Source organism: Rhipicephalus microplus, chromosome 1, assembly GCF_043290135.1.
Source record: "Rhipicephalus microplus isolate Deutch F79 chromosome 1, USDA_Rmic, whole genome shotgun sequence".
NCBI lineage: Eukaryota > Metazoa > Arthropoda > Arachnida > Ixodida > Ixodidae > Rhipicephalus > Rhipicephalus microplus.
The window spans coordinates 238,835,200-238,849,322 of NC_134700.1; the positions used below are offsets into that span (position 1 = coordinate 238,835,200).

At 46.6% G+C, this 14,123-nt stretch overlaps 1 protein-coding gene across 5 annotated transcripts in view; it reads left to right on the forward strand.

Annotated features, from left to right (window-relative positions):
* The window catches only part of LOC119166108 (synaptogenesis protein syg-2), a 149,367-nt gene that overhangs the window by 105,275 nt on the left and 29,969 nt on the right, over positions 1-14,123 (forward strand). For all 5 annotated transcript variants that reach the window (XM_075891685.1, XM_075891682.1, XM_075891683.1 and 2 more), the window contains exons 2-3: positions 7,226-7,606; positions 10,951-11,061. In XM_075891685.1, the coding sequence (XP_075747800.1) occupies positions 7,226-7,606; positions 10,951-11,061 (492 nt within the window). The remainder of the gene's footprint in view (positions 1-7,225; positions 7,607-10,950; positions 11,062-14,123) is intronic.

Sequence of the window (14,123 nt, forward strand, 5' to 3'; positions counted from 1 at the left end):
GGTTGCTCCGGGAGCAAGCTCGTGCCCCGTTATCATCGAACAAGTGGGTGAGCGTCGCTGCGGCAGACACAATGGGTCTCCGGGACTGTTTTGGTTCGCGAAGTACTTCTCATTTCATCTCCCCCCTCTCTAGCCGTCTTCTCTCGGCCGCTTTCGTAAAACAAGACAAATTTCTTCGAAGTATCCTCTTCACAGATGTGGAGCGCGTGGTGCCGTGCTTATTCGCATTGGAGATAGCGATCGACACGACATGAGACCGTAGCTTGTTGTTCCTCTCTTTGTGGCCTGCACCGTTCTATTTACGTATGTCACTCAGTTATTCCCTTTTGCTTCTTCGACATTCGACGCACTCTTCTTTTATTTATTTCTTCCTGTATTCAACTGGCTTTGTAAACAATCGGTTTTGTGAAAAGATTTTTTTGCAGAGGTTCTGAACGTCGGATAGTACATGCTGGAAATAATCAACCACAGCCTCATAAATTATACGTGCTGGGATATTACAGTGCACGTAACTGCGTAGGTAAACATAAAATACACCCTGATTCTTTGCGATAGATATAACAACAGTCTCATGAACCTATGCACTCGTTTTAACAAACCGATGACGCTTCTCTTTATTAAGTTTAAAAGTTGTCTTTTCAGGAATTTCGCTGACGCTCCACAACGACGGGTTGTTTTCACTTGAGCAACCACTGTTGTTGTCTACGAGTTTGCGTCATATATTTCTTAAACGAACGAGCATCGACAATGGTCAGTAGAAGAAAAGGGTACACCGAAATCACCCCTTTACACTCATTTGCATATGCGGAGATCGAACCAACTAAAATGAACTAGCCAAGTCTATAAGCTCACCATTGGTAGGGGGCCTGGCATGGGGCTCCACTCACAGTAACCAGGAAGCCTCAATTTAACGCGAAAGCAATAACGAAGATTTGTGACGACTACTGAGCGGACAAAAGTTAAAGGTGAGCGTGTCGTCTACGTGTTTGTTCTGCCCATATAAGAGAACTTTTGCTCTCACCCATGTAGGACTGTATATATGTATATATGTCATTGTTTTTTTTTCATATTTTTATTTGTACCAATTAAGCGGAAAGGGGTAGCCGTCGCCAAGAAACGGTGACAAAAACTCCTTCGTTTACTTTCTATTTCAATAAAAAAAGGGCTCGTTCTACAGAAATTATAGTGGAGGTGGCGTAGGCGGGGGTATCTGAAGTTGTGAGCGAGAAAACAGCGTTGACTGTAAGTGACTATGCGAGGTAGATACAAATATTGATAGGAGCTGGTTGACATTATCACTTCGGCTTTCCTTGCGACACATTTTAGACGTCCACCGAGAACCGAAGGAAGGCTACAGCGATTGGGAAGGTGATAGTGTGGGTGCGTGCGTGCGGGTATTTCTGTTGTCTTCAACTTTTATACGCGAAGCTTAAGGACCTTCCAGTTTTTATTAACGTCGTTTCTGCCTCTCCCTCTCTTAAGACTGTGGTAAAGTCTGAGGTAGCGTTGTTTATTTTCCACTGTTCAGCTTGTTCATCGAGCGAAGAGGAAAAAACAAACAAACTTGAAGATAAAGAGCTGTCCGAGAAAAGAGATCGCCCTATGATTATAATAGGACCTAACACAATGTTAGTCTCACTGAGAGATCCGCCGTCTCGCATCTTATGGCAGTGCAGAGAAACGGTGTAATGACAGCAAATGTAGAGAAAGCATGCGCGCAAAACGAAGTTCAAAGTGTTACCGGGACACAGCTGCAGCCCCGGAGAGGAACAACGCAAATATCGCGTTTCGCGCGCGAGACAGCGGTGACAAGACGGATATACCATGTAGCCACAGAAGACACAATGCGGACACGTGCAGAACAGAGCTGGAGAAAGAAGTTGGGGTTTCGAAGAGTGGCGTGTGTGGATTGCGAAGGGAGGACAGGAGATCTAGGAGCATCTGCTATGAGAGGGGGCCTTTTAGTCGCAGTGCCCGAAGACTGACGACGGCTCTTCTCTGGCTGGACGGAGCTCTAGTGACAAGTGTCCCGAGCGAGAACTCCTAACGTGACAGGAGGAATCGATGATCCGTTGGCGTGGTTCAAAAGAACGCCAAGCGCACTTAGCAGCCAGCCGTTCGCTTCTCTGCACGTCACATCCTCTACCATGCCTTAGTTCCTGAGCACGTTGGCACCTTTTCACTGGTGCCAACGCTTTTTTTTTAGCGCATTACTTTTGTGTGAGGTTTTTTTATCGGTGTTACTAGGAAAATTTTGAAACTGTGGCTCGTGGATGGTGGCTGTCATGCGTTGATATAAATCTATATGAAGCTTGGTCGGATCGTGGTGACAAGTGGAACGGTTCTTTTTCGTATTGCTAGGGTGGTGGAAAATGAAATATATATTTTTTGCGCAGGTGTGCAACAGTGATTAAGTGGTTCTCAACATGGCGTAATGCTAATTAACGCCACGGACCTACTTCATCGAAGGTTTCAATTGAACTTAAACTCAGCTCGTTCGCTTCGAAGTAAAGCAAGAAGGGAATGAAGAGATAGAAAGGAAAGGCAGAGTTACTAATCAGTCTAGGAAAACCAATACGACACCCTACACTGATGATGGAGCTTTAAAAATAGAGATGGAGTGAAAGAGCGTGAGGGGGAGTACGCACGCAGGCACAAAGGCATCAAGTCGTAACCTGACAGTCATGTTATCACCGCTGTCTATAACCACCGGTGCAAGTCTGGTGCTTTCAAGATCTTGCGCACTGACTTCGTGTCCTTCACCAGGGTTAAACTCTCAGGACAACATTCGAGAAGGATTTGTGCTGTCATCGGTCTGTGTTCTATGTGAGCTGGAGTGATTGCGAATGATTTTCTCAGCGCATTGTAGCGGGGGCAGTCTCAGCAAATGTGCGGTAATGTTTCTTGTCTAGGGTAGCGTGGAATCGGTTGGTAAGAAAGAGTCTGTCACAGAGAGGACACTTACTTGCAAGTGAGTTTATTCGAAAAAGCTTCACACCAAGAAGGCAAAGGAGACTATTCTGCAAGTTCTCCTCGTTACCACAGTTATCACAAAGAGGGCTGTCAGCTACTTCGATGCGATAGGGGAATGACTTGGTTAAAGCCACTCTTAGCCATAAATGGCAAAGCAGAGTGGCATCTTCGTGGCGGAGTCCGGTAATTGTCTGAAGAACTAGTTTTGAGGAATTTGTAGTGGTAGTGGAGCGAGAGACTATAGATAGTGCTATCTGTGATTTGTTAAGGGATCACTCTTAGTTCGGTGCGCAAGCGACTACACTATCGGGGACGTGCGGGCAGCGCGTCGCGTGCGTCCATTGCCTTCTTTGAACCACTCGAACACCTTAGGCAGAAGAATTCTGCATTCTGTACACAGTGCGAACTTCTACAACATGGCCACAGGCTCCTTGAGCTATGTTTACGGCACACAATGATTGTATTTTATAAGTGAGTGTGCTTCTTGACACGACCAGGACCATCGTGCCCTGCTACTTTCCTTCTCGAAAATGACTTATCCGTTTGTTTCTGGAGGAATTTATCTTCTCATCTCTTTCAGTTTTAGCACTTTCTATTCATCGGCGCATTTTTGTTGTTGACTTGTCCATTTATTCCTACTTATTTATATCTTTATCCCCTATTTCAATACTTTCCTCTAGAAAGAGAATGACCGGTGTTTTGCTCTTCATGGTGGCAGTTGTACTTCTTCGTCATCCTCGTAATGTATTATTATGCCTGGCTTTACAATTTGAATAATATCGCCTGTCTGTCGAAACTTTACTGAATGAAGTGCACGCTGTTATACATAACAGCCACGTCGTCTAACCCAACATATTGTGCCAGACAACAACAAAATCGATTTCAAGTACGTGAAGACCCCTCTACGTGTGGAAACGTCTCTGGACGCACTTGCTTTTCATTCGTCCTCATCCACATACAGTTGCCACAGGCACGGATCGAATCTTCTAGCTCTTTTCGATGCAGATTCGCCTTGTCTCACGCCTTCTAGACGATGCATGGATACACAAATAAGGAAAAAGAGTTCTGGCAAGTTTCTTCCCTGTCTTGCAGCAGAGCTTCTATTTGTAAGCGGGTTCGCTTCTTTCTGATCTTCGCGTAGCAAGAACTTATTTCCTCACCTATGTTGTTCCTGTTAATGACGGGATAGAAAAAAAAAATACGGTCGAACCAAATCCTCCAACGACACGCCAGGAGCATCGAAAATATTCGGCTTCTGTTTATTTTTCGCCACTTTCCTACAGCCCGACACCGCTTTTGACAGCTGTGCCCGTTTCCACAGACACATTTTATTTTGCGTACGCCACGCGCCCCAGGTGGCAGGTGCGCGTGCTACACTTTGCCAGACCAAACTCGCGAAACAGCATCAACGTGGAACAGCCAGGGAACAGTCATGCAGAAACTGTCTGGATGTTATTCGGAGGTGCTGAATCTGTGAGAGCTGCCTTCAAAACCGCAGGAGACGTTCGATAGGCGGCCAGGAACAGCACCCTCATTTCCATTTTTTTATTTCGCTTACCTGTTTTCTCCTCTTAATATGTATTCTTTTAGAAGCAGAAAAGAGCAGAGTGATTGTGTTTAGGCCCGGGAAAGGGGTAAGAATGTGGCTGCGATTTTCGTGTCACGCGCCCGATACGGCACACCGACAGAACCCGAAAAAACGTTCCGACAGAAGTATAAGAATCAGTACCACACTAGATTGCAACACCGCTTTTATGCTTTTTGTGTGTGCGTCTTGAGTTAGACCGTACAGACCCGTCCTACACTCGGCGCTGACTAAATCTGCATTCAGACTCTGCCGTGAACGCGTGTTGCCGAGGCAAGCAATGGTGGTTTCCATTTGAACTGGCTGTCTCAGATGCTATGTAATCCCTCGCTAGCATCAAAATTTCGAACTGACAGTGGTCGCTCGCCATGTCGTGCCACAGTAGTATTCGCAGCTTGAACTAGGTATACACAAGCAGGTCGGTGTTATTTGACTTAAAATGGCGGGACATGTGTTTTGCGCACTACTTCACGTGCACATATTCTGATACTTATTCCTTTATGATATTGGGTAGCCTGAACAACTCTTTTTTTTATCTGCGAAATTCTGATATCCTGTAGTAAGTGCAGAAGTATTTCTGTTGAAAAATGAGTGCTGGCCACTTTTGTCCTTGCTGGTTGCAATGAGCTGACGCAAAACTGTAACATCCTTGCGGATTGAGTTTTGTGTCAGCTCATTAGGGCAGACCGGTGTTGTTGTCGAAGCAGATTTAAAAGAACCACATTGTCTATGCTGTCGTCAGCTCGTCACGGAGGCGTGGTCGGAAAGTAATGCACTACAGCTAGAAAGTGTAGCGTACTTGCATTGATACGGCGCTGATTTTAGAGAGTTTTAGTACTGCGTACGCTGCGTACTTGGCGGCGTTGCGTACGTAAGGACGCCACGTTCTGCGTTGTGCGCACGCGCAGACCGCAACACGCACGTATCGCATTACGTACGCAGCCGCTGCGTACGCACGCATGAGATGCGTGCGTGCGTACGTATGAGGTGATCACGCCGCTCTGGAACAAGTTCGCGACAGCGCGAGACCTAGTTTTACAAAATGGCGGCATCGAAGGCAAGCACCGACCGGCTCCGTGGCTTAAAATATGGCCATAATCTCGCTATAACACTTGGATTGGCTCACATTGGCTGTCAACAACGCGTGCTTCTATTTTGATCTACCAGATGGCGCAACACGCTTCACGCTCGTTACGTACGCGGGCACTACGGCGTACTAAAAGCCGATTAGTGGCAAACGACGCCACGTAACGCAAGGCGCTTGCGTGATGCGTACGTAGCACCATTCCGCAGTACTAAAACTCTCTATTGTTGCAAGCAAAGTGTTAGGTTAGATTGTAAGAGGCATGACAGAAAGATAGAAGCATGCTTGGTAGTCATGGGAAGTTACACACGGGCCCACATAAACGCGATGATTAGCAAACATTTGAACGTAATCGATGATAATATGGGAAGTTTTAGGATCCAGAACAATGGTATAATTATGAGACGCACCGAAGGGCAGCTCTCCGCAAATGTCGAACACGCGGTGTTGTTAAACGTGCTCTGACATTGTGCCATGCAAAGGCCTCCAGCATATCTTCTCCGTAGAATTGTGACCACTGCGGCCATGATAGAACCTGCGACCCACAGATGAGCACCGTTATTAGTGTACCGCCAAGGCCGATGGCAAAGTAATCAGCGGACCACTAAAATTTCGGCCACCTTCCCTCAATTCCCTAATTCCCTAGCCGCACATGCACCGAGGAGTAGCCACCGCCAAGCCGCGCCTACCGACGGAGACTATTCGCGCAGCCGCCGCACCTAGTTTGCCTAGCGTGGCGCGAGCCAAGTATGAGTGACAAAACGCCCGTGCTTCGATAGGGGAGGGGGGGGGGAGGCACAGCTTTGTGCTTTATTTTCTGGTGCTCGACTAGTGATATATATGCAAGGTCTCTGACAGGATGTAGTTCGACTCTACTCAGTCTAAGCCGAAGAGAGACCTATAGCATCAGCCATGAACGTCACGTCAGGTACCTACAAAACGAACGAGATTCCCTTTGTTCTAAGCTTCGCACGATTGGCGTGAACCTCATTTTGTTGGACCCTTGATTGGCCATTGGTATTGAATTGGCACATGTACACTTGTATTGAAACTGTAAATTGTCATTTAGCAGGCATGCTAGTGGTGAGGAACCACTTGCTTATTTTGTGAGCGGCTGTCAGTCGCAACAGTATCGCCATTCAACAGATAATGAATCCTCCTACGAAGACAAAGCTACTAAGAATTGTTGAGGACTGTTAGAAGCTTGTGCGTGACATGTACATAAAGTTTATAAAGTGGGTACAAGACGCGAGGACAGTATAGGTGGATGATTGTTTAGGTACTATGGTGTGAGTAACATAGACACGGTAGTGTTTCAAGTTGACCAAAATAAGCTGCCTGAATTTTTACCTTTAACGGTGTGTAAAATAAAAAAAGGACTGCTTCTACTTGAAGTTTACGTGCAATTCAGAAATGTTTTCTGACCCGGACGTCTTTGAAATATTGAAATTTCCTCAAAACCTTGAAGTGTTTGTGTGTTCCTGGAAGTTCTTAGCCTGATGGGCAACGTATAGGGCCACGATGTTTGTATGTGTTGTTGTGGAAGCGTAACGATGTATTCACGAGTTAAAATTTAAACACAGTGGAGCCTCGCACAGTCAGTGCGTTGGAAGGCGGCCAGGCACAGCTCAACTGCGACCTCAGGGCTCCCGCATCCGACGACTTCGCGGTGCGTATCCGCTGGCTCAAAGAGCACGCCGAACCAGGAAGCGATGGTGAACCTGGCGGTGGCACGGTGCCCGTGTACAGCGTAGACGTCAACTCTCGCACGGGGAGCCTGTCGCAGATCCGCCAGCGCACCCACTTGGGCAGCCTCCGTGGCAGGGCCTACTTCTCGGTCATCCAGACGCCGGCAGTGCTCAACGTTGACCGGCTGAGAAGCAGCGACAATGGGACCTACGTGTGCTCGGTAGATTTCAAGATGGGCTGGACACGCACAGCTGTGGTCCACCTAGTCGTCGTCGGTGAGTATTGCTCGTGTCTTCCGCACTGATGTGTGTCGCTGATCAGTTTAGCGTATCCGCGCAAGCGGACAGATTAAACCAAAAACACGAGTTGTGCGCAGGCAACTTTTGTTTCCCTTTTTGTTCCAAGGGTTCAGCTCTGTGTCATGGCTGTTTTTAACACTTATCGCTGTTGGTTCAATTAGCAGTTGTAGATTAGTTTGTGTGACCAAGTGCATGTGTATGTATTATGAGATTTGATGCCACGTATTCGCGCGAAATACGTATCCATCTTATGACTACGCTCTCTCCATGGTTCTGTGTGTGGGTAGTCTTCCCTCGTTTTCTTGTTTTGCCTGACTGTTTCTTTATCGGCTGTTAGGTAATGATAGACAGGACACTTCAGCTCTTAGGAACCCTGCCCACGCAACTTAGCACGTGGTGCTTTCCTCCATGTTTCCAGCCAAGTGAAGAGTATCCCTGGCTGCACGAGAGAAGCAACGATGAACGGGGCGAACTCCTCGTTGGGAGGGCAGTGCACAAGATGAGATGTAGAAGATGGCTGGGCCGTGGCTCGCTGCTCAAGTATGCAATTTGTCGAGATCGGGGAAAAGAGGAGACAACGGGGACGAGACGCGGGTTGATCCAGTACATGGCTTTAGGGGAATGCCGAGGGGGTTACGTTGGAAAGGCGTAGGGGTGGGCAGTGAAAAGAGGGAGCAGCCGGAGGGTACGTAAAGCGGCCAGTGGTTAGGATCGAGGGAGGGGTGCATTAGATATTCCATTACGGGCCGCTTCTCCGGCGCGCCTACAATGTCTATATACCTAAGCGGTTCTCGGCAAGCCGCCCCTTCAGCATCGTCAGGTATTCAGCTAAATGCGCGCTTCCACAACTGCCGCTGCCGCCTCCACTCCGGGAACCGTCTGCTCTTCTTCTTTTTTCCGTGCCCCTCTCTCCCCACACATCGTTGCCTCACGTTGATACTTTTTATTTATCCGAGGCTTTCACTATACTCGCCCTAAGCGTATAGGTTGCGGGGTGCTTCGCAAGCGCGTGCACTCGACCGATCCACATCGCTGTGTTCGGTATCCGCCCAGTTTACCGTGCTGCCCGTAGGAAAACGCACGAACCTGATTCCCCTTTCGTTATCCGATATTTTGTTACGATGTCGACGCTTTTTGTTGTGGTTTCACCGTTTTATCGTTATTTTTTCGTTTTGCAGTGTCGTTATTGAAGCAACTCCCCCCACCTCGCTTGAGTATACCCTGGTCTGCGCTCGTACTACATGGCAACGCGTTGGCCACGCCGGGGTTGGCGCACCACCTATATAAGCGGCCGAAGCGCGTTGACTGCGGTGCGGCTCTGCCCAGCGTTAACCCTAATTTGGGCGTGCCTAAGTGAAAAGGTGATGGCTCTCGTAAACGTGGCGCAACGCGCGCCGAGCGTGAGCGCAAAGGAGGCGGAAGAAGCGGAAGGACGCGGCCGGCCAGCTCGCTCGGTTGGGGGAGATCGGTGTACGCTGCAATTATGTGCGCCCATCGTGGTCGGATCGAACGGCTCGGCCGAAGCCGTTAATGCGAGGCCCTGCGAGACATCACGCCGCGTCACGAGAGGCAGCTTTTCATCCCTCTTCCGCGCCTCTATCGCGCCTTTCTAGTTTCAGCAGCTCGCTCACTTGATTGCGCTGTTCATTCGAAAGAACCCAAAACACTTTATGCTTAGCGCACCTTCGTTCCGGAAAGGCGCGCGTCGTTTGGATATTACTAAGCCCAGCGCGATATTGCCCCTGGTTCACTAATTAAGAGCCGCGGGAGGGCTTTTACTTATCCATTGAGTACCGCATTCTTTTTTCTAAAGCGGAACGAGGTAGAGGATGCTGGGGGGGGGGGGGGGAAGGAAAAAGGTTCGGGAAAATTGCGGTATGGTCGACCAGAGAACTAGCTACAGCGGTGCCTCTGGCATTCAGGATTTTACTGAAGTAGCGATATTAACATGCCTCACCGCCTAATTGCTGCGCGAGTTAGGTTTACTTTGAAGAACACCCCATGCCAGCAATTAATGGAAGGGTTCGTTGCTAAGCAAGAGATAATTATGGGGCGAATGCAGGCACCGGTATCTTCCTTCTACTGCAACTTCAGTCATGGTTTTCTGGTTTTTTTTTCGCACTAACGGATGTAATCTGTGCAATCAATCATAACTCGAAGAATGTTTGACGCAGTTTTTTTTTCTTATAGATGGTAGTGAATCTTGAACATGAGCCGCACGCATGTTCTGTAGCACCTTCGCTCCTCTCTCCGTCCACCCCTTTTTTTCAGCCTCCTTATACTGCTCTTGTTAGTACCAAACAATTCAATAACAGCAGGTAATAAAAAAATTGAGCATTTGAAGTATACGCACAACACACTCGGTATCTATGCTATTCTCTCGTCTCATTGATGGTTATTAGATAAACACGATAGATAGATAGATGGATAGATAGATAGATAGATAGACAGAGAGAGATAGATAGATAGATAGATAGATAGATAGATAGATAGATAGATAGATAGATAGATAGATAGATAAGCTTTACTGAGGTCCTGAAGGAACCTACCCCCGTTGTACAGGGCAAGGACAGTGGGCCGCTCTTGCGTATATAGGGATGGCGAGGCCGAATAGAATTATTATGATTTTGTGCTGAAGCGAATATACTTCTAAGGTTTATATCTAAATAAAAAAGAAGCAGTTACGGTGTTTTTAAAGGAAGCTAGCAGAATTTACACATTAGGCGACGCATGCAAGAGCAAGCTATCCTTGTCTAATAAAGAACTCGAGCGCACTTGTTCTCCGCACTCTGCGTTTGGTTCCACGACATGAAAAAAAGTACTTACACGTAGTTAGGGACGTTGTTTTGTGATGTCTCTGGTATATGCCCACGGGTATGCATGTTGGCGCTATGCACACTTGATGTATCACGCAGTGAGAAGATGTCTACCAGTGAGATGAGAGGAAATTAAATTTTGGTGAAATTTAGCGATGTGTTGCGTCAAGCGGGTCTTTTCGCTCGTCCCGCTGGAGCTACCACCGAGAAGATTGTGATACCAGCAAGCCCGCACAGCCAGCTTCATCTATTAAATGTAGTCGTAAAACGAATGTCAAGGTTTGCGGTGGAAAGACTTAGGTGCTTTTTGGAAGCACCCTTCTGACAAACCTGAATCCTAATGAAATGACGAAGTGTTATTTAAAACTGTCTGCAGCTCCGGCATGGTGTTTTGTCAGGTATCCGTGAATTTTTCTAGTGGATGACACTTGGTTATGTAACGGACGGGCTGAAATACTTGTTAGAACTTGAAGATAACATGTTATTTTGCTTGTTTTGTTTCAGTACCTCCGAAACGACCGCTTATCACAGACGAAAATGGCACTGAAATTCGAAACCTTACACGTCCATACGAAGAAGGCGAGGACTTGACTCTTGTGTGTGACGTTTATGGGGGTAAGTAATATGAACTAATTTTATTGAGCATTCAGACTTTTGTCCTTTAGGCGGAAACTCACTTTCTTTGAAGTGTGGCCAAATCATTCGAAATGCGTTCCCCCTTATTGTTCGTTTTGTAAAGACCGCATTCTCCGCAAATAACCATGACAAAGGCATTGTGTAGGCTACACTTCATTTTATTGTTATTCCAAACACCAAGACATTGGATGCCATCATGACATTTCACGCCTTGTATTTCACATAAAGCGTGACATCTTGGTCATCTAGTTTACATATTAACAACTTGTGAAATGTTTTTGGTATAAGCATATCGCGTTCTTTTTTACTGTCACTTATCAATGCTGTGGTAGAGATACTCACAAAAGATTTCAGGAATACATAGTTGAAATACAGGCTCTGGAAGTTTGAAATACAGATACCGGGACACATTTATGTTTAACATAACGGAATATATTGGAGATCCTCATCCTTCTCCTCATCATCATAATCAGCCTGACTACGCCCACTGCAGGGAAAAGGCCTCTCCTATGTTCAGCCAGTCAACTCGGTCCTGTGCTTGCAGCGGCCACTTCATACCCGTGAATTTCCTACTCTCATATGCCCACATAAGTTTCAGTCTCCCCATCACCCGCTTGCCTTCTCTAATATAGTCTGTGATCCTTAACGACAGCGGTTATCTTGCCTTGGCGCAGCGTGCCTTGCCCGTGACCATTTTTTTTTATTTCGACTATAATGTTCTTGAAACTTATTTGCTCCCTGACCCACTCTGCTCTTTTCTTGTCCCTGAACGTTACACCTATCTTTTGTTTTTTCATCGCTCGCTGCGTCGTCCTCAGTTTAAGTCCTCTTTGTAAGCCTCCAGGCTTCTGCTTCGTAGGGTAAGTTCCGGTGAGATGCAGCTGTTACATACCTTCCTCTTGAGGAATAGTGGCATTCTACCAGTCATGATTTGAGAGTGCTTGCCAAATGTGCTCCACTCCATTCTTTTTCTTCTAGTTACTTCAATCTCGTGTTTCGGTTGCGCGGTTACTATACCTGTCCTAAGTAGGCGCACTCTTTTACAACTTCAAGTGCACTGCTATATATATCGAAGGGCTGTTCTCTTCCGAGGTTGTTGTACTTTACTTTCGTTTTTGGAAGATTAATTTTAGGACCTACCTTTCTACTCTCCTTGTTTAATTCATGTTGGGGATACATATGTGAAAAGTAAAAAAAAAGTATCCCGGAATACAGTACAGCCATCACAATACCTTTAATTTCCATGATGCCAATGCTGTCGCTAGACGCTTTTGAAGTACAACATATTATTGTGAATTATGTAACAGCGCAACGAAACTTGCAGGAATACTATACCACCTAGATCACTAACGAACACCAGTCAATTTAGAGAAAAAAGGTATTGAGAGAAGGTATTACTTTCTAAAAAAGTTTTCCGGAAAACGCACTCAGGTAACCACGGAGCAGTTTCTCAGTGTGTCTGCTAGACAGCGTCGGTTGAGGTTTAACACAAGGCTCGCTAACTCGCCTAATGACTGCTGAGGCAGCCCACAAAGTAGCACGATACCCGTTTCCAGCACAGTATCGCGTTACAATTGATACACACGTAAGAGTATTTCACTGCTGGGGTACAAATACAATTTTCATATGCATCTCAACACAAAAATATAGATACTCAATTGTAGCTCTGAAATATTATTGTGATAATGCCAAGCCCTGCTTCGCATGGTAATCTTAACCTAACGAGCTGACCTCACTAAGTACTGGGCATATTGCACTGTACGCGGCAACAAGGAAAAATCGCAGACTCCTTCATTGTACGAAGGAGCGCAGGAAAACTATAATTTTTAAAGAAAAAAATATAGCTGTACCCTCTATCTATAAGAATCGGTATTACACGAAAGTGAGACGTACCTTCACAGATGTATAGTTGAACGTTTATTGCGAATTGTTATCCACGAAGACATGTAAATCATGACACTCATGACACACATGCCATGATTTTTATGTTATGACTAGTCACTTATGCTCGTCATACAGCCGTGTTATGCCATAAAAAGTTTCGTACAGACCCCCACATCGAAACGGCCAAGATAGCTAAAAGTCATAGGCGGCTAGATAGATAGATAGACAGATATGCTCAAAATCGCCGAAGTTTGCTAAGAAATGCTTCGAATTTATAATCTACGCAGTGGGACGTCTAACCAGCGACCTCGCGCTCCTCAGCGCGCGACGCTATATAGCCACTATGCCACTAAGTGGCCCTTCTCCATCATGATAACGGCATGCCATTTATATACACCATGAACCACTGACGGTCCATAGAGATCGACACTTTGGCGCGTTTTCGTCATCAGTCGCGAGATGGCACGATGGGCGCGCGTTGGGGACGCGTGCTGCTCTAAAAGTCGTTTTGCTGCACCACCCCTCCCGTAGCTGTGCTAGGGCACCTCCACATGGCATGGTCGAAATGCGTATAGATGTTCTAAAGCGTGGTGGCTCGCTCGCGCGAGCGCTTATCTCGGGATGCAGGTACTCTGTACTTCTTGTGCTTCCAACGCAAGTTTGCGTGGGAGTTACTGTAGGTAAAGTGAGCGTGAACGTCACTTCGCTCGCTGCCGTGGTCCCGTACAGAAGAAGCACGCTGGTCACACACAAATAAATGAAAATTGTGACCAATGTTCGCGCTCGTCCAGGTGTATGCTTGTGCGTTTGTTTCGTGTGTTTTTCTTTCTGTTTGAGCAGTGTGCTTCAAGGGTCGAGCTAGGAGAGTTGGTCCGCGCTCGTCCTCTGAATGTTCATGTCGTGCTTGCTTGCTTCTTGAGGTGTGCGCTGCAAATTTTGAGCTGCTTGTCATTCTTCGCGTGACATTTCAATTTGTTACTGCAGCATTCATACCTTCGCTCTCGTGGCGAAACAATGCACAATGGATGCTAATACACCTCTGCAATGCAATGACACGTTTAACTTTCGCGGTATACCAATTTCCTAATAGAGGGATCAACCATGCTTTATTTCTCAATGTGACGCTTTTATTCTGAGAAAAATTCATTTTATAGCTT